The following is a 19,653-nucleotide window of genomic DNA, read 5'->3' on the forward strand; positions in this document are numbered from 1 at the left end:
GGCTTTCTCGTCTTTTTTCCCGCCGTCTTCCCTCATAGTCATGCAATGGTGCAGCCCGACCTCAGGTTGGGCACCATATTAGGGCAAGGCAAGGCGGAGGAGCCTTTCGATCCTTCCGGTTCTGCGCCCCCATCCTATCTTCATGCCCCTCCTACCTGCAGCCTTTGGGGCTTGGCGAGACTAACTGCCGGGCCGAAAACCTGGCTGCCGAGCCCCGCCCTCCAGCGCCGGACGGTTCCCTAGGGTACGCCCGTGGGCATACCTTCTGCATCCCACCTGCAGCGGGCTAGCTCGCTGCCCGCAACCCTCCCCCCACCCCAAAAGACTGGGGTTGGTACTCGCGTCTTCCCGCCCCCTTGTCAACTGCAGGGGGCCCTCACATAGCCAGTTCCGGGGCGGTTGCTCTCACCGACCGGAACTCTCCGCCCCTCCCGCGGCCCCGGGGCCGCTGGAGGCAGCAAGGAGGAGGTAGAGGGGGCGGGGGCCGCGGTAGGGTGTCCTTAGAGGACTGGGACCCTGAAGGCGGAACATTGGGACCATCCATGGGTGGGGGTCAGCCATTAACCAGCCCCACTTTTCCTGTGCCAGGCACTGAACTGAGCTCTTGACTGGCATCAACTCTAAATCCTCAGAACATCCCAGGGAGGTAGGTACCATTATTACCCCATTCTACAGATTCAGACTTAAGGGAAAATAGACTCAGGCTTCTTTTTGTCTCCATTTTACGCATAGAAAAACCGACTCAGAGTTAATTAACATGTTCAGGGCTACATAGACATTGGTCAAGCCTGGGCTTGAATCCCGCTGTATCTGGCTGTCCAGAGATCCAGGTATCTCTTTACTATCTGGGGCAGAGGTCGGGAGGGGTGAGACTGGAAGAGGCTGGGAGGCACGAAGAACATTAGCATAAGTGCCGGATGCTTGGAACTCTGGGCTCAGCAGAACCCAGGAAGAGTGGAAGTGAAGGGAAGAGCATCAGAAAGACAAGCATAGTAGTATGGTATAGGGAAGAGCATCAGAAAGACAAGCATAGTAGTATGGTATATCATGGCAGTTAGGTGAACAAATTCAAAACTACCTGGATTCAATTTGCATGTTGGTAAGCTTGGACCTGACACATCCTTACAAAGTCTGTTTCCTCATCTGTAAAATGAGCGTGGTCCCTGCTCTTGGGCCTGAGTGAGGAATTCAGTGAGCAGCCAGTAGAATGTCTGCGCCTCACTTGGCACACAGTAGGTGCTGTGAGAATAGGAGCTAAGCCATCATCCTTGTCAGTAGGGTGCTGAAGCCTGACTCTCCCCGAAGCTGTCCCTGGATGGAAGGAGCCCTTGGACTTCTTTAGTGCCACTTTCCCCCCCATCAATGGTCCTTTCCTCTCCAGCTCCACAGGGTCCCCTGTCCTGAGCCATGAGTGAGCTGAAGGACTGCCCCTTGCAGTTCCACGACTTCAAGTCTGTGGACCACCTGAAGGTCTGTCCCCGCTACACGGCGGTGTTGGCGCGCTCTGAGGATGACGGCATCGGCATCGAGGAGCTGGACACTCTGCAGCTGGAGCTTGAGACCCTGCTCTCCTCTGCCAGCCGGCGCCTGCGGGTGCTTGAGGCTGAAACCCAGGTGATACCCTACAGAGGGGACATCACTGCAGTCCACTACAGGGATGGACTATGTCAAGTTATGGGATGTGTCACTGAGTTAGCCTCAGCTGCTGAGGCCCAGGTTACAGGATCTCAGGGGTGAAGAGAGAGACCCAAACATTGCTTGTGTGACACATAAAATATGCAAGAAAGTGCATGATCCTTCTAAATTGTGAGATTTCTTATTCACTAAGCATCTAGGGACCCCCACTCCTCACAATGCTTTGAGTCTGTAGAGTTAATTAGGACAATTCTGACCTTGGGGAGTGCGCCAACTAAAGGGAAGGGGAGGTCAGACACGTATCCGGTGCATTGCTGTTTTTGTTAGGAGTACTGGGGGAACTGGAATGGGAGGCCTGCATTTGAATCCTGCAGTTTCTGAGCTGTGTGACGTTGCAAAACTTAACCGCCTGCTTCTGCAGATCAGTCCTCCTTCTGCAAAGTGGGCTGGATAATAGGACCTACCCTCAACTTTTGTGAGGATTAAGAGAGATTTTTTGCAAAGGCTCAGCCCAACGTCTGACACTAAGTAAGCATGTCAAATGTTATTTATTGGTCTGACTCTCATTATCTCTATTTATGGCATAAACATCCTCTGAGCCCTGTGTGCCAGGTGCCCTGCCAGAACCTGGGGAACAGAAATGGCTGAGATGAACTTCCTGGTCCCCAATAGCTTATAGTCCTGTTGAAGAGACAAGGTACTCTGTTTATTCTAGTTATGACCCGATGACTTGATTGGGCCTAGGGGTGCAAGGTACCAGAGACTCCTATAGAAAGAAGATGCCATTTTAACTGAACCTCAGAAGATGAATAAAATTAACTTGTGGTCCCTGGGAACCCATGGGAGCTTTTTGAGTGGGGCTGTGGCATAGTTGGTTGTCTTTTAGCATCTAAGCAGCTAGATAGCTGATATAGAAAAGGCTTCCTAGTCACGGTGACATTTGAGGTGAAGGTTTGCTGGGAGGCATGCGTGCCTTCAATAGAAAGTTACTGCCAGCATATTTCCTCAGGCTAACATGCACTGCCATGTGATCTACTTGTTTGACCTGCTAAACACTGTGTGACCAGGTTGGGTGCTGCAGAGATGAATGAGTACAGACAAGTGAATGGAATGATGACAAGTGTATGAAAAAATCTTGTGAGATGGGCACAGAAAAGGAGCTGAGTTTTGCAGTATGAGTAGGAGTTTGCTAGATAAAAAGGGGAAGGGGAGAGACTTAGAGCCTTCGTGAGTTCCAGATCTTAATTTTTCATGGGGAGATGGAGTCGTCCTGTGTCTTTCCTTCTCACCCTCAGTGACAGTCTTTGAATTTCAGATCCTCACTGACTGGCAGGATAAGAAAGGTGACCGACGATTCCTGAAGCTGGGTCGAGACCATGAGCTTGGAGCTCCCCCCAAACATGGGAAGCCCAAGAAGCAGAAACTGGAAGGGAAGGCGGGACATGGGCCTGGCCCTGGCCCTGGGCGACCCAAATCCAAAAACCTTCAGCCCAAGATCCAGGAATATGAATTCACTGATGACCCAATTGATGTGCCACGTATCCCCAAGAATGACGCCCCCAACAGGTTCTGGGCCCGAGAACATAGATGGGCCTTGGGATTTGAGCACTGGAGGCTGTGGAGGGGCCTGGGGCTGAGGCTAGTGGGGCAGGGAGCACCCCCTCAGGCTCTGCTTCTCTCTGTAGATTCTGGGCTTCGGTGGAGCCATACTGTGCTGATATCACCAGTGAGGAAGTGCGCACGCTAGAGGAGCTACTGAAACCCCCAGAAGATGAGGCTGAACATTACAAGGTAAAGACCCCAGGCCTAGATAGACATGATGGAGAACAAGAGGGCTCAGAGATGCCTCAGAATCAAAGATCACAGAGCTATATATCATCTTCCTCTGTCTCCCCAGCCTCCTGACAGTTCCATTAACCCACTCAGAAACCCAGATTCTAGCTCTCAGCTTCCTCCCTTCTACCTTGCTACATCTTAAGGCATCTTCTTCAGTGAGGTCCTCCCTTTGTCTCTGTCATCCCCTTTGCTTTGGCTCAAAAATTCATCAGCTTTTACCTTTACAGCCTGTTAACACTTGCTTCCCTCTAGAGGGATTCTTTCTCTCCCTTTTTTATTGGATGCACAACGTGGCATGGGGGATCTTAGTTCCCTGATCAGGGATCGATCCTGCACCCCAAGCAGTAGAAGTGAGCAGTCTTCACCACTGAACGACCATGGAAGTTCCTCTCTCTCTTTTTTAATGTTTTTATAATCTTTTTTTCCATTTATTTTTATTAGTTGGAGGCTAATTACTTTACAATATTGTAGTGGTTTTTGCCATACATTGACATGAATCAGCCATGGATTTACATGTGTTCCCCATCCTGATTCCCCCTCCCTTTTTAAATTTTTTTAATATGTAGAAGTTTTTTATTTTTAGTTTTTGTGATGAAAATAAAAGAGGTTCCGTTAAAGAAAGTGTAGAAAATACAGAAAAATGTTGGAAGGGAATTCTCCCATAGGTCCGCTATCATGATCAGAGGTGCTTATAACACAGTCTCTTGTGGCTCCCATTACCCACAGACTCAAGTCCAAGCCTCAGTCCTTGGTAGCACAGCCCAAGTTCCCCTCTCCAGTTTCCTTGGCCACACCACCTCTTTACTGCCGTTATTTGCCAGCCCCACCAAGCACCTTACCCTCACTCCAGGCTCACACAGGGTCCTTTCTGGTCTCTGGGCCTCTGCACATGCCCATCTCCCCTTGGCAAACTAACACCCTTCCAGCCCCTTATTGCACGTTACCTGCACCAGAATAGCTTTGCAGGTTTCCCAGCAGGAGGTTGGTCTGTCTTTTGCACTGCCACAACATCTTAACCTACTGTCACTCCACTTGTCTGAATTTTTAAAAAACTCATTTGAAAAGGTAATCTATACAGGCAGTCACAAGTTCAAACAGTGCATAAGCTATTTCTCTCTCACTTCTAACTTTAAGGCCTGTAGTTCTCTCTAGAGATAATAGCTGTCAACTGAAATTGTCTGTGTATACATACCATTCTGCACCTTACATCGTGGAAATTTTCCTGTATTGCCTTCTGTGTGTTGTAGTTGTTTATGTACCTGGCTTCTCTACTAAACTGTGAGTGTAGAGATTTTTATCTCCTGTATCTCTTCTCACCTGAGGCTCAGGCCTCAGCCCTGGGCTAGATACTCGGGAGACAGATAGATGAAGAAATGAGGGTGAACAGAGTGCCTGTTGGCAGTTCCAAGTGCACAGAGAGACCCTGCCACACCCCAGGCATCGCTGGCCTGTATTTCTCTCTTCGGGGCTGGGTGGGATGTCTCCCACAGATTCCGCCCCTGGGGAAGCACTACTCCCAGCGCTGGGCACAGGAGGACCTGCTGGAGGAGCAGAAGGACGGGGCCCGGGCAGCAGCCGTGGCTGACAAGAAGAAAGGCCTCATGGGGCCCCTGACCGAACTGGACACTAAAGGTAAGTCCCTCACCTCCGTGCCCACCCCAGGCTAGGACTTGAGTTCCCAGAGCTTCAGCCCACCAGTGTACTGTGTCTCTGCCCAATTCAGATGTGGATGCCCTGCTGAAGAAGTCTGAGGCCCAGCATGAGCAGCCAGAAGATGGGTGTCCCTTTGGTGCCCTGACACAGCGCCTGCTGCAGGCCTTGGTGGAGGTGAGTACCCCCAAGGCAAAACAGGAACCACTATCACTCTGTTTCAAAGTTTAATTGTTTACTGAAGTATCTTATATATATTAGAAAGGTACATAGGTCATAAATGTACAGCTTGATCGATTTTCACAAATGAGCACCCTTGCACAACTAGTCCCAAGATCAGAAAATAAAACATCATCAGTATCCTTAAAGGCCCTCTCGTGCCCCTCCCAGTGTTTAACCTCTCCCCCCTCCAGGGTAGCCACTACTCCACAGTTCCTTTTGTGGAGCATTAGTGAAAGGCCCTGTGCAAAGGGCTTTCTACACATCCTCTTGTTAGAGGCAGATAGTGGTTAACCCCACATTACACCGAACAAGGTTGAGGCTCAAAAAAGGGAACTGTTTGCTTGACATCACACAGCTAATAAGCAGAAGCAAGATTCAAACCCCAGGTTCAGCGTCCCTTTCTTTATGCCCACTGGCTACCCCAAGGCATGTCTCTTCACTTTATGAGCCTCAGATTTCCCTCTGGCTCAAACACAATAGCATCTTTCTCTCCCATGTAGCCTTCTGGGCACATGCTCCAAGTCAGTTGAGGTTGGGGGAGATCTCCGTTCCACACCATCAGATAGGGACCCCAGGTTTGCTGGCTTTTTAATTGTTTAAAAAATGTATGTATGTATTTTTGGCTGTGCTGGGTCTTTGTTGCCGCTTAGATTTTTCTCTAGTTGTGGCAGTCAGGGGCTCCTCTCTAGTTGGGGTGCATGGACTTGTAATTGCAGTGGCTTCTTTTGTTGTGGAGCACGGGCTCTGGGGCACACAGGCTCAGTAGTTGTGCCCAGGCTTAGTTGCTTTGCCGCATGTGGGATCTTCCTGGTTCAGGGATCAAACCCATGTCTCCTGCATTCCACTGAGCCCCCAGGGAAGCCCATTTTGCTGTCGTCAACATGCGCTCTGCACAGGGTCACTCCAAATGTGACTGGCACTCCAGCCCATAGAAAGAGAGCAAGGAGGAGTGTGTGAAGGTCTTGCTGCTGTGGCTCTTATCTCTTCTAATCACTTTCCACTGGAGAGTATTTGTCACATGAACACCCCGACCGCAGGGGAGGCTGGGAAGTGGGGTGTATCTGGGCAGCCATTAGCCATTAGCTCCTGTGGAAGAAAGGCGAGAATGGCTTTTGGACAGCCAGCAGCCTCAGCCACGGTATGTTCAGCACAGCCCCTGGTGCGCTGTAAATGCCTAACGTGCCCTAGTTCTTCTCATTACTGCTGTCGAGTGTTGCCGTCACTCTTCTGTGCTCCCTTTTGTATCAGTACAAAAACAAGAATTTATAAAATGATCAAAGCTTTTTGGAGCCAGTTTGGGAAGACTTCCCAGAGTGGGTGGAATGCAAAGAAGAAAAGATTATTTCCGGTATGTGATGACTGTCCATATAGGTTAGAGGGGAGCAGGAAAATGGTAATGCTACAGCTCTTTCTTCCTCTGACATCTCTGTTCTCTTCTAGGAAAACATTATTTCCCCCATGGAGGACTCTCCTATTCCAGACATGTCTGGGAAAGAATCGGGGGCGGATGGGGCAAGCACCTCTCCCCGCAATCAGAACAAGCCTTTCAGGTGAGTGACATCCTGTCCACACTCCACAGGCTGGCTTCTGCTTCTGTTGACTTCTGTCAGTCCCAACATGGGGTGGTCTTTATATTCATAGAGAGACTGAGGACATTTTGATAAAGTCCAATAGAAGTCAGATGTGCAGGCTGGCCCAGCACGTCCGCATACACAGGCTTAGTTCAGGGTTTTCATCTTGGCCCTGTTCTCACTGTAAACCTAAATGTCCAACTGGAGGGGACTGACTGGCTAACTCATTGTAACTCCATATGATGAAATAACTTGCAACTATCAGTCAAGTTAGAGAAATATAGTTATTTGACGTGAAAAGATGGGATCAGTAGAGTGATAAGTGGAAAACATCAGTTGTAGCACAATATGACCCTATTTTTATTTAAGATATATTTAAATGTGTGTACATAGTGGGTAAGAAGCTGAAATAATCCATAATAAAAGTGGGAAGAGGGACTTTCCGGGTTGTCCAGTGGTTAAGAGTCCACACTGCCAATGCAGGGGGTGCGGGTTCAATCCCTGGCCAGAGAACTAAGATCCCACAGTGCCATGAGGTGTAGCCAAAAGATTTAAAAAAAAAATAAAAGTGAGACTAATATGTAACACAATCTAGGATACGTATAGTATTTATATAATAGCAACATAAAATACATATTCTTATGTGTATATCATATGGAAAGAAAATGGCATGTAATAACAACAGATAACAAAATAATAATTCTCTCTAGGTTGTTAGCATTATAGGTTTTCCCGGATTTTATTTTACATAATTTATTGGTATCTGTTGCTTGGGTCTGAAGCAAGATCAAATGTGTCTGTCTCTGTATTTTGATATGTAGATAGACAGAGAGGGGGCCCCAGAGAGAAGGGAAGGTGTCTGCTAACTTGGGCACCTCAGAGGGGCCCCCTGCAGACTGGCCCGTGAGCTGAGCACTGCCTCCCCTGCAGTGTGCCTCATACTAAGTCCCTAGAGAGCCGCATCAAGGAGGAGCTGATCGCCCAGGGTCTGCTGGAATCTGAGGACCGCCCCGCAGAGGACTCGGAGGACGAGGTTCTGGCGGAGCTACGCAAGCGGCAGGCTGAGCTGAAGGCGCTCAGTGCCCACAATCGCACCAAGAAGCACGACCTGCTGAGGTGAGTGTGGACAGGAGGACTGGGCCAGGAGGTGGTCCGTGAGGCCTCGGCCACAGGGGTCGCCTTCTGGGAGCTTGACGACAGGCTTTCCAAACCTGGCAGGGCCTCTGAAGACCTGAGGAGCTTTGGAAAAAAAAGGTCATTGCTGGGCACCACCTCACTGGTTATCTCAGACATTCTAATTCCACTGACTAGAGCTGAGGCATCTGTGAGTTATATGTTTACCTCAAACTGGTAAAAACAATACAAAATTTTACCCTCTAAACCATTTTTTAAGTGTACAGTTTAGTGATGTTAATTATACTCACATTGTCATGTGGCTTATTTTTTAAGTCTCTCCATGCTGATTTTCTTTTTCTCCCAAAGTATGCTTTTTTTTTATCTTGTTCTTTGTTTTTGGTGCCAAAACTCAGGATAGAACCAGAGACCTTTTGTTCCCCCCAAGTTTTATAGTGAAAAACTTCATACACGCAGAAAATCTGATGGACTAGCACAGTAAACACCAATATACTCTCTACCTCAGATTATCAACTGTTAACATTTAGTTGGGCATCTGTGATTATCAGCCTCTCACCAGGAATTGACCAGTGTTGAAGTGCAATGTCATTAATTTTGTATTCACTCCCATGCATTTGCCCCGCACTGGTCACAACAAGGATGCAGGCGGTAACCAGAGGGAGATCACGGGAGGCGCTGCCATGTTACTGGGGAGACAGACAAACAGCCCAGCTAAGTCCTGTTGCTTCTTATAGGCAGGTGCTGTGTCTTCACCTCACAGAGCCCCAACAGAGCAGGGCACACTCATCCATTTGGCCAGATTGCCTGTCTCTTAGACCTGGTGCTGGGGGTTAGGAGGAGAGGCAGGGCAAAGGACTTATGGTCATTGGATGAGTGGTTGGCAAAGACATGCACCATTAGAAGAGAAAGTTGCTGATACCCCAGCTGAGCTGCTGGGGTATTTAAGGATGAGGGTGTACTGAGTGTCTACCATGTACCGGGGGTTTTATGTCTGCCCTCTTATTTCATCTCCACTACAGCCCAGGGAGCAGCTGGTAGTTTTCCCTCTGCACCAGATGAGGAAATAAAGGCCCAGCAAAATGAGTGCTCTGCCGAAGGTCACACAGCCAGCAAACAGCCAAGCTGTGACTCAAGCCCAAGGCTGAGTCCAAAGCCTCTTTCTAGTTCCCTCTCAAGGGCAAGAAGAGGAAAATACAGATGAAAGAGTACAGAGGAAGGGAGGGTGAGGGCAGGGGGAGAGAGAGAAGTGGGGCTGTGCAGATGTGGCAGTCAGGGGCAGTGAAGGAACTAGCTTGGCTGTCAGAAGGCCCGCCATGTACCCCTCAGCCCTGCGTGGACAGGCTGCAAGGCATCTGCCCAGAGCAGCAGCTTCCCCTTCTGAAAAATCAACAGGTTAGACTACGTGGATCTCTTTAGTGACCTTCTAGCTCCACCATCAATTGAATTGATAGGTCAAGTTCAGTTCAGAGGCATCAATTTGGTGTCTCACTCACCTCCTGTAGACTTCAGGCTGCCTGGACCCTTAGGTGGCTCTGGAATTTGGATGCCAAAGCAAGCAGGTCTTTTGCTGGCACCAGGACACCTTTCAAAGATAGTTGGGAACCAGCCTGCTTTGATTCAGATCTCCTGCTCACTAGTTGTGGGATCCTGGGGCATTTTTTACCCTCCTTGAGCCTCAGTTTCCTCACTGGCAACAAGAATAATAGTAGTACCTACCTCACAAGGTTGTTATGAGGATTAATTGAAATACTGTCTTTGAAGAGGCAGTACTTGGCACAGGGCACCGCGTAAGTGTGTCTTGGTAACTTTGCTTTTTGGTACGGAAAGGTTCATGGGTCCCTGGGTAGCAGATGGGCTTAGTCTGGAAGAGGGAGGAGCCCCTGTTGGGGGGGCTTCCCACAGTATCTGCTTGGCTGGTCCCCACAGGCTGGCGAAGGAGGAAGTGAGCCGGCAGGAGCTGAGGCAGCGGGTCCGCATGGCAGACAATGAGGTCATGGATGCCTTCCGCAAGATCATGGCTGCCCGGCAGAAGAAACGGACCCCCACCAAGAAGGAGAAAGACCAAGCTTGGAAGACTCTGAAGGAGCGTGAGAGCATCCTGAAGCTGCTGGACGGGTAGCTGTCACCCCTGCTCAGGCCGCTTTCCCCTGGCCTGGGAAGGGGAGGCCCACTTCCTTTGGGCTTCCAGAAGCTTCGGCCTGTGGCTGCCTAGCTAATGTCAAATGGCATCAGTCTCTAGAGGCTGGGCCCTTCCCTGACATCTTCTGGCCTAACTCTATACAGCCAGAACATGAGAGGCCCTGCTGGGCTGGCCTGGGGCCCAGTCTCTACTTGGTCCCCCAAATGAGAGGGGGGCTTCATTTCTGGGTCATCCTCAGCCCCTCCCCTCCCCACCCCTTTCACCCTCAAGGACTTCTCCCTTGTGGTTTTGTAAAGTGCAGACTTAAGAATAAAGAGACTGAAACATGGTTTTTTTAAAAAGCATCCAGAATCTCTGCATGTCTGTTACTGTGGGGTGGAAAGGAACTGGTGTGAGTGGCAGAGTTGACTAGGGCATGCTCGATGGCTCTCAGCCTGTGGCCACTCACCCAGGTCATTCATTCAGGGAGAACTTTCTGAAGATAGCTGTGGCCACAGGTAACAGCTCAGCTCAGGGTGGTTTGACAGTAAAGACACGTGTTGGCTAGGGGTTTGGTGCTCCTGGGGCAGGGTGGCATCCCCTCAGCCCTGGCTGACCAAAGGGCCGGCTATCTCCACACTCCCGTGGTGGTAGCTTTTGCCTGAAGTAGGTTCCCTTCCTGCTGTGCAGTGGCAGCCAGTAGCAGCTGAGAGGCCAAATGCTTCCTTATTTCTGTCCAGCACGAGAGGGCAGGAAGGCACCAGCTGGCTTCCACGGCCAACCCCAAAGAGCAAGAAGCCTTTCCCAGACACCCTTAGGTCTCACCAGCCAAATCTCGGTCCTACATGCCCATTCTTGAACCAGCCACTAGCAAGGGATGACTCTAATGTGTTTATATCATGCTCCATGAGAAAGAAATCTGCTTCCCCACTAAGCCTAAGGCAGTGGGGAGACAGGGTAGAGCAGATGAATAAACAGTCTTGTCTGTCTCCAACTGTTCCTAAACTTTGGTGTCAGAGAGTCAGAGAATAATTTGCAATTTACTGTGGGAAGGTTGAGGTCCACATCTGAGGGGGGGGGTTGCAGAGATTCCCTGAGGAAGTGACCTATGAATAGAGCCTTAAAGGAGGATGGCCAGGACGGCCAACACCTCTCCTGTTAGAGAACTGCCTTTTTCCCATTCCACCTGGCTCTGTGGGGCTGTCAGACGAGGGTGGGCACGTGACACCAGTATGGCCAATCTCAGTCTGCCATCCCTCTAGCCACAATGACTGGTCCAAAGAGTGGGCAAGTGACCATAGCTGGGCCAATCAGAGGCCTTATGTGAGACTGCTCTATGGATGCTGAAAGAAAGGAGGACATCTCTTTTGAGTGAAAAAAACACAGAATATAAGCTTGAACCACGCAGTAACCCATTTTCCTGCCACATGGAAAAGTCTGCCTGAGAATACAGCCAATTCAGGAAGCAGAGCGAGGAGATGGAAGACAAGAGCTCTCAAACGATAGAGCTGATGCCCTGGATCCTCCACTGGAGTTCAGTTATATTCGCCCACAAATGTTTCTTTCAGCTTAAGCTAATCTACTTTGGAGCTTTGTCATTTGTCAACTAGAACAGATGTGACTAATGCAAGTGGATTTTGGCAAAAAGGGGTGGCGTGTAGTCCTGAGAGGACAGTGTGAGGGAGGCTCTGCCTCTTGCTATGTGGCGGTGGGGGGTGGGGGAGGCGTTGCTGCAGATTTTCAGTGATTCACTGCCCCGAGGTTCTGTACAGCCTTCTCAGAGAGAAACACCCACACTTAATTTCTAAAATTAAGTGCTCAATAAATTCGGCCTTGTACAAGGCACTGCTAAACTTTTTAAGCTATTGAATCTTCTCAAACATCCCTCATGTAGGTACTAATAATATCCCAGTCACAGATGAGGAAACTTCAGTCTTAGGAGTTGATATACCTTGCCTACTCAAGTAGTGGATTAATGGTTGAGCATGGCTTCAAGCTCAGTCAGTTTGACTTGCACACTGAGTCTCTTTATGACACAATAGGGCCCCACTTCCTTAGAGTTTGTGTACGGTACTTCTAGGTTTAGGTAGTGCACAACCTCTACGGCAATACATGGAAGCCCTGCCTACAGACCCCCTATTCTTAGTTACAACTCCTTTCCATGTCCATTAGACCAGACCATAAGTATAGTAGGCATCATTAGCACAGTGTTCCAGGAACAGAAGACGGTTTTGTGGAGGAGGAACGATGGCAGCCGAGGTCCCAAGATTAGGTAGAATTGTGAGAGGGGAAGGTAGACATTATAAATAGAAGGAAAAACCCTAGAAGACTGACTGGGCCTAGTTCATCAGGGAAAAAAACGGAACTTTCAAGGATCGGTTGTGAGAATTCTAGTTATTCTCTACTGCACATCTACCTTCTGCCTGGTACTATGCTGGCGCTTCGCTCCCATATCTTATTTGATGCTCATTACACACCTACAAGGTGAGAAGTAACATCTACCTTGCAGAGGAGGACATCCAGGCTCAAAAAGGTTCACTGCCTTCTGAGGCTACATAGCCTCAGTGCAAGAACGGTTACAGCCCTGCTAGTACCAGTGACAGGTGACAACCACAACAGGACAGGGAGTCCCTTCTGATGGCCTGCCCATGTCCATTAGAGCCAAAGAAGGCCTCCTTTATGGGCTTTGGGGAAAGCTGGGTTCCCTTTGAGAAGGAGGAGATTAGTTTCGGCACCTCAAGGCTCCAATTTTTTTATTTTTTGTGGGATCTTAGTTCCCCGACTAGGAACTGAACCCAGGCCCCAGCAGTGAAAGTGTGGAATTCTAACCACTGGACCACCAGGGAATTCCCTAGGCTACAATTTTAACTGGAAATGACAGTGACCCCTTATCACCAATTTGGTAAAAACATGTCTTTTGTGTGTTGGCCCTGAAAATCATCCACTACCATTGTTTAGCCTGAGTCCCCAATGCCTTACAATTAACTTTCAGAAACACCAGGGTGAGTGAGAACAGGACTTGGTAGAGGTTAAACCCTGGCGTAGGGAACATTACCTAGCGTGGGTCCCCAGGACTTCTCAGCTCCTGAGCACTCTGGGGAACTAACTGGGGGATGCAAGGTCGCACATGACTTCTGCTAAGAAGGAAGCAATGAGGAATTCCCTGGTGGCCTAGTGGTTAGGATTCTGGGCTTTCACAGCTGTGACCCCTGGGTTCATTTGCTGGCGGGGGAACTGAGATCCTGCAAGCCACAGGGTGTAGCCAAAGAAAAAAAAAGAAGGAAGCAATGACTGGAAGTTTGTGGAAAAATGGTCAGAGAGTAAATTCCTTTCCTGATGAGTGGCTCAGGGCTCAAAGGAGAGAACTAAGCATAAACAGACCATAATTCACTTGTTCATGTATTAATTCACTCACTGCTTTTTCTCTTTATTCACTTCATAAAACATTTATTGCTCTATCTACTTGCCTCCATTTCCTCATTCATACTTTTGTTTCCTTGCTCAATGATCCTGTTACCCTGGCTAAAAGCCACGTGGGTGACAATGGAAGGCAGCTGAGCAGACAACCAAAACACAAGGCAATAAAAGCAGACAGAAGAATATATAAAATCTGCATGGACTTGGGACAGAGACTGGTTTATAACAGCTCAGAGGGTCAGAGGGCTTCCCTGGTGGCTCAGACGGTAAAGAATCTGCCTGCCATGTTGGGAGACCCAGGTTTGATCCCTCGGTCAAGGAAGATCCCCTGGAGAAGGGAACGGCTACCCTCTCCAGTATTGTTGCCTGGAGAATTCCATGGACAGAGGAGCCTGGCAGGCTACAGTCCAAGAGGCCACAGAGAGTCGGACACAACTGAGCAATTAACACTTCCATTTCATTTAGAGGGTGAGAAAAGACTTCGGGGAGAACGTGGAAAGGAAGCTGAGGGTCAGAAGACATTCCAGACAAAAGGAACAGCAAGGCACAGAGGTGTGAACAGCTGGCTTGCTTAGAGAGAGGTGAGAACTTCAGTGTGACTGGAGCCCTGGATGTGTGGAGGGGGAGGGAAGGATGAGAGATGAGGCATAAAGTAGGTTGAGACCAGGCTGGGACAGGCTTTGAATGGCAGGTTAAGGTTCACTGGCTTTATTCCTAAGGTCAGTGGTTGTTCTCAAAGTGTGGTTCCTGAACAAGAAACGCCAGCAGCATCTGGGAACTTAAAGATGCAAATTCTCAGGGCCCAGATCTACCCAGTCAGCAGGGCTCCAGGGGGGGCCCAGATGTCTGTTTCAGCAGGCCCTGCGGTGATTCCCGATGCATTTTACAGTCTGGGCGTCACTCTTCTAGGCAGTAGGGAGTCAGGGGTGGTTTGTGAACAGGGCAGTGCCATGACAGCACTCTAAAATGGGAAGTACTCTGATGGCAGCAGGGAGGCTGCGCTGAAAAGAGGGGGTGAGGGTGAAACTGCAGCAGACAGGAGTGCAATCATGTGCAAAGAATCACATCTGAGATGGAGGATGTGGCGGAAACTGGCAGATGTCCTCCCAAATATACTCTCCCTTTCTTCTATAGTAATAGAACTCCTGATTTTTAGCTGGACACGTGCCTCTGAAAGACTTAATATCCTAGCTTCCTTTGCAATTAGGTATGATCATGTGATCAAGTTTTGGCTGACAGATGTGAGTTGAAGAGATGTGTGTTACTATGAGGTCTTGAATCCCAAGGGGTGTGCCTTCCATGTTCCCTTCTCCCCACGGCTGGGATGAGGCATGGTGGCCACGCTTCTCGAAACATGTGGTCCAAGACACCATAGGAACAGGTGAGTAAAAAGACAAAAAGCTAGGGTTCCTCTTACCTTGTAGTCATTGTACCAGCCTGAGACTGCTGTAACCAGATTGTTGTACATTTCTATTTTAAGTTACAATTATTTTGGGTGTCTCCTAGAGAAACCAAACCTATGTTCTAGTTGATAAAGTAAGGGGCATGCCAAGCCCTCTTTTTGAACTATACCGGCTTCCTTCTCTTCCCTTCGTCTCTTTCTTTTTCAAAAGAATTTGGGAAAACATAACTGAGGGTGTGTCTAATGATTTTCATAAAGTTAAGCCCATCTGGTTTAATGGAGTCATGGTCATTAACCATTAGATGTAGCTCTAAGCTTCCTGGAAGCTAAGGTGCAAAATGGAAATATGATGAATCAGTCTCAGAACATTTGATATCAGAGTAAAGGGCATCTCCCAGTTTTACTGACAAAAATTCTAATAATTTGTCATGCTGGTGAAATTTCTCAACTGGAGTCATATGTAGATAATATTCTCCATAAATGTGACAGGAAAAGGAGACTGAGTTTCACATGGTGATTTCTCATCCCAACCTCTGATGAAAGCTCAGGACATATTGTTAAAACAACTCTGGGAGAATGGTTATGCAAGGGACCCCCAAGCTAGGGTGGTGCCAAGCACTGTACGTGAATTTGCTCCTCTCAACAACTCTATGTCAGAGCAGGCAATACTGTTACCCTTACTTTACAGATGAGGAAACTAGAATACAGAAAGGGGAAGGGCCAGATCAGATAGCTGGTGTGAGTCAGTGTTGTAAGCCAGGTCTTAGACCTTAGAGGCCTTATCTAAACGTCCCTCTCTGGAGAAGGCAATGGCAACCCACTCCAGTACTCTTGCCTGGAAAATTCCATGGATGGAGGAACCTGGTAGGCTGCAGTCCATGGGGTCCGCACAGAGTCAGACGCAACTGAAGTGACTTAGCAGCAGCAGCAGCATATTCCCAACATCACAATTCTCCCCCTTCTTACTGTTCTCAGAAACACAAGGAATAATCTGATCCAGGACCAGGACCACCTCTCCAAATGACTGTATTTATAAAGACTTTTGGAGCTGCACTGAAACATCAGTTATAGTTAAACCAACCTGGTTTTTTTCCTTAATGAATTGAGTTCCCAAGGTACCTTATTAAAGATCTTTCAGAAAGCAAAATAAATAAATAAATAAATAAATAAACAAACGTCCCTCTTTGGGCTGGCCAGCACCATCACATACAAAATTTTAGGTTCTGTGGGATGAGAATCAGCGAAAGGTCAAGAATATGTGCCCTAGAATATGCCTGTGTTAGCCAAGAGAAATTAGTGAGATCTGGTAAACAGCAGAGGGACCTCTGAGCCTCTAAAGATAGGCTGTTCCTGGGTGAGAAAGTAGGGGTAGGCACCACAGAGGCAGAGGAAAACCTCAAATGTGGGGCTTGACTAGAACTTGTGGGCCTTCAAGAATGGAAGGAGAAATAATATTGAAAGTGCTGTCCTTGGGGACCTAATGTCTAGAAAAGGAGAGGAAAACTCTCTTAAGTAGGTTGCAGGTACCATCAATTTATAAGTTGTGAAGTAGTACATCTGGTAGTTGTACCTTATATGTTTTAGTCATCCTCTTTTTGGTAATTTCTTCTAAATTTTGTTGTTATAAAAATATTTCTTCAAACATCCTGGAGCACATAGCTTTGCCCTAATTTAGGATTATTTCCCTGAAATTGATTCCCAGAAGAGAAATCCCTGGGTCAAAAGGCTGGACATTATTTAAGCTTTTTTTTTTTAAGCTTTTGATGCATACTGCCAAATTGCTTTCCAAAAGAAAGATTTTTAGCAAGTCATTTTTCCACCAGAAATACTGAAGTACCCATTGCTCACACTAACATCAGCTATAAAATGGTTTCTTCTTTTAATTTGTACTTCCTTGACTAATTTCAAGGTAGCAAATATTCCATGTTCGTTGTGTTTCATCTGTCTCCTTTGACCATTTATTGGGTTCTTAGTTATCAATTTTGTGTATTCTTTACATAATAGAAATATTAACCCATTGTCACTAAAACATTTCCTCAGTCTGAAGTTTGCCTTTTACTGTTAGCTATGATCTTGGAATAAGGTAGAGTTTTGGGTTTGTTTCCAACAACAGAAGTTAAGAATGTTTTTATAATTGTGATGCAACTGACAAGGGCTTAATTTCCAAAATATACAAACAGCTCATGCAGCTCAACAACAAAAAGCAATCCAATCGAAAAACGAGCAGAAGACCTAAATAGACATTTTCCCAAAAAAGAAATACAAATGGTCAACCGGCACATGAAAAGATGCTCAACATCTCTTATTATTAGAGAAATACAGTCAAAACTACAAGGTACCACCTCACTCAGGTCAGAATGGCAATCATTAAAACTCTAAAATAACAAATTTTGGAGAGGATGTGGACAAAAGTGAACCTCCAAAATAAGCTGGTACAGCCACTATGGAAAAAAAAATGGAGGTTCCTCAGAAAACTAAAAATAGAATTACCGTAAGATGCAGAAATCCCACTCCTAAGCATATATCCAGATGAAAAGCTAATCCAAAAAGATATATGCACCCTTATGTCACCATTCACAATAGTCAAGACATGCAAACAATCTAAATGTCCAACTACAGATGAATGGATAAAGAAGACATGCTACATATATACAATGGAATACTACTCAGCCATAAAAAAGAACAAAATAATGCCATTTGCAGCAACATGGATGCAACTAGAGATTATTACAGTAAGTTAGTTAAGACCGAGAAAGACAAATATAGTATCAGTTATATGTAGAATCTAAAATACGACACAGGGAATTTCCTGGTCATTCCCTGGTCCAGTGGTTAGGAACTGGCACTTTCACTGCTGTGGCTCAGGTTCAAACCCTGGTCGGGGACTAAAATCGTGCAAACTGTGCCACAGCACAGCCAATAAATAAATAAATAAAATATTTATTTTATTATTATTTTATTATTGTTCATTAAACAAATGAACCTATCTATGAAACAGAAACAGATTTATGGACACAGGGTACAGACATGGCTGCCAAGGGGAAGGCAGGGAGGGGAGAGGTGGAGTGGAGGATGGAGTTAGCAGATGCAAGTTATTATATATGGAATGGATAAACAGCAAGGTCCTACTGTATAGTACAGAGAACTATATTTAGTTTCCTATGATAAAATGGATAAGAATATAAAAGGAATGACGGAAAAGGATATAAAAAAGAATATATATATGTGTGTATGTGTGTATATATATACACACATACACACACACACATATATATAATGTTTTCCCAGTAGTCATGTGTGGATGTGAGAGTTGAACTACAAAGAAAGTTGAGCGCTGAAGAACTGATGTTTTTGAACTGAGGTGTTGGAGAAGACTCTTGAGAGTCCCTTGGACTGCAAGGAGATCCAACCAGTCAATCCTAAAAGAAAAATCAGTCCTGAATAGTCACTGGAAGGACTGACACTGAAGCTGAAACTCCAATACTTTGGCCACCAGATGCAAAGAACTGACTCATTGGAAAAGACCCTGATGCTGGGAAAGATTGAAGGCAGGAAGAAGGGGACGACAGAGGATGAGATGGTTGGATGGCATCACCGACTCGATGGACATGAGTTTGAGTAAACTCCGGGAGTTGGTGATGGACAGGGAAGCCTGGCGTGCTACAGTCCATGGGGTCGCAAAGAGTCGGACACAACTGAGCAACTGAACTGAACTGAATCACTTTGCTTCACAGCAGAAATGAACACACTGTAAATAAACTATACCTCAATAAAAAAGGTTTTTATGTTTGCACATAAGCCTGTCCATCTTTTCCTTGTGATATTTCTTCCATTTTTCTCTAATCTCAGAAGACCATTCACACATCTAACGGTTAATTTTCTGTTGGATTCAAGAACTGATGGCAAGGTCTGAGCTCTTATGTCATTTTTTAATTACAGAGAGAAGGGAATTACTTCCTTTACTTTTTTCTTTTCTTGTTTCCATATATTTTGACTTTCCTTGACTTACTTTTTTAGTACCTTGAAATATGCTCATTGAAGATGAGGGCTCCTTGGAGATGGGGGCTATAGGAGGAAATGGGTATATGTATACACATTATAAAAAGTCTGGAAGAGTACGTAACAAAACATATTAACTGATTTTTTTTTTTTTTCTGACTGATGGGAGCAGGGCTGGGATGGATTTTGGTTGTGCCTGTCCAGCACTGCTATTCCTTTGGGCAATATAGCCGTCTTCATTCCTTGTGACTCTGGTGGGGCTGCCCATGACAATACATTTACCCCGTGTAGTACCTTATTCCTCTGCCAACAGGTTCAGGGGTGAAAGCATAGGCGTGTCAGTTCAGCAGAACCCATCACAGTCCTTCCCTGAAACTGATACACGAAACTGGGCGTAGCTCCTCTTTTGCTGCGTTCAGTTGGAAAGCTGGGGCTCTCACACCATGCTTGTTGCCAGGTAAAGGAGATCACTCTGCAGAGGAAAGGAAAGCAAAGTGAAAGGAAAAATCAAGACAAGGAGAGATGAGAGGAAGCAAATCCTACAAGTACTGTGTCTCCAGTTCCAGTCTGACGCTGAGCCATGGTGTTCTTGCCTCAGCTATGTTAAGCCCTAGGTATCTCTCTGGTGAAGCTGGCTTAAGTGGGTATTCTGTCACTTGACAAGTGAA

General features: G+C 46.9%; 2 protein-coding genes across 6 annotated transcripts in view; one reads left to right on the forward strand and one right to left on the reverse strand.

Moving 5' to 3' along the window:
• The first annotated feature begins 3 nt into the window (after positions 1-3).
• Positions 4-10,532, forward strand: TADA3 (transcriptional adaptor 3). 3 transcript variants are annotated; one of them, XM_065933198.1, is made up of 10 exons: positions 4-244; positions 589-646; positions 1,382-1,614; positions 2,951-3,201; positions 3,321-3,426; positions 4,962-5,103; positions 5,195-5,298; positions 6,784-6,893; positions 7,845-8,030; positions 9,975-10,532. In XM_065933198.1, exons 3-10 carry the CDS (start codon positions 1,408-1,410, stop codon positions 10,165-10,167), a joined length of 1,299 nt encoding a protein of 432 aa, XP_065789270.1. In that variant the 5' UTR covers positions 4-244; positions 589-646; positions 1,382-1,407; the 3' UTR covers positions 10,168-10,532. The 3 variants fall into 3 exon arrangements, with proteins under 3 accessions (XP_065789270.1, XP_065789272.1, XP_065789273.1); XM_065933200.1 differs by lacking the exon at positions 4-244 and adding an exon at positions 332-468; XM_065933201.1 differs by lacking the exon at positions 4-244 and having other exon boundaries at positions 480-646.
• Positions 6,146-19,653, reverse strand: part of OGG1 (8-oxoguanine DNA glycosylase) — a 31,761-nt gene continuing 18,253 nt past the window's right edge. The window contains exons 6-7 of one of the 3 annotated variants that reach the window (XR_010662967.1): positions 19,280-19,457; positions 6,146-6,429 (exon numbers count right to left, since the gene is read on the reverse strand). Coding sequence is in view for 1 of the 3 variants with exons in the window: in XM_065933208.1 (XP_065789280.1) it covers positions 19,453-19,457 (5 nt within the window). In the remaining 2 variants the exon portion in view is untranslated. Of the gene's footprint in view, positions 6,430-8,015; positions 8,154-18,751; positions 19,458-19,653 lie in introns of those variants that run through there. The other 2 variants (XR_010662966.1, XM_065933208.1) reach the window with 2 other exon arrangements.

Source organism: Muntiacus reevesi, chromosome 4, assembly GCF_963930625.1.
Source record: "Muntiacus reevesi chromosome 4, mMunRee1.1, whole genome shotgun sequence".
Classification (NCBI taxonomy): Eukaryota; Metazoa; Chordata; class Mammalia; order Artiodactyla; family Cervidae; genus Muntiacus; species Muntiacus reevesi.

Bases quoted from the DNA above. Each gene is read 5' to 3' on its own strand.
- TADA3 (XM_065933198.1), top strand. From the start codon at position 1,408: ATGAGTGAGCTGAAGGACTGCCCCTTGCAGTTCCACGACTTCAAGTCT. The intron at 3,427-4,961 runs GTAAAGACCCCA...TGTCTCCCACAG, and splicing joins ATGAGGCTGAACATTACAAG to ATTCCGCCCCTGGGGAAGCA. The intron at 5,104-5,194 runs GTAAGTCCCTCA...TGCCCAATTCAG, and splicing joins GACCGAACTGGACACTAAAG to ATGTGGATGCCCTGCTGAAG.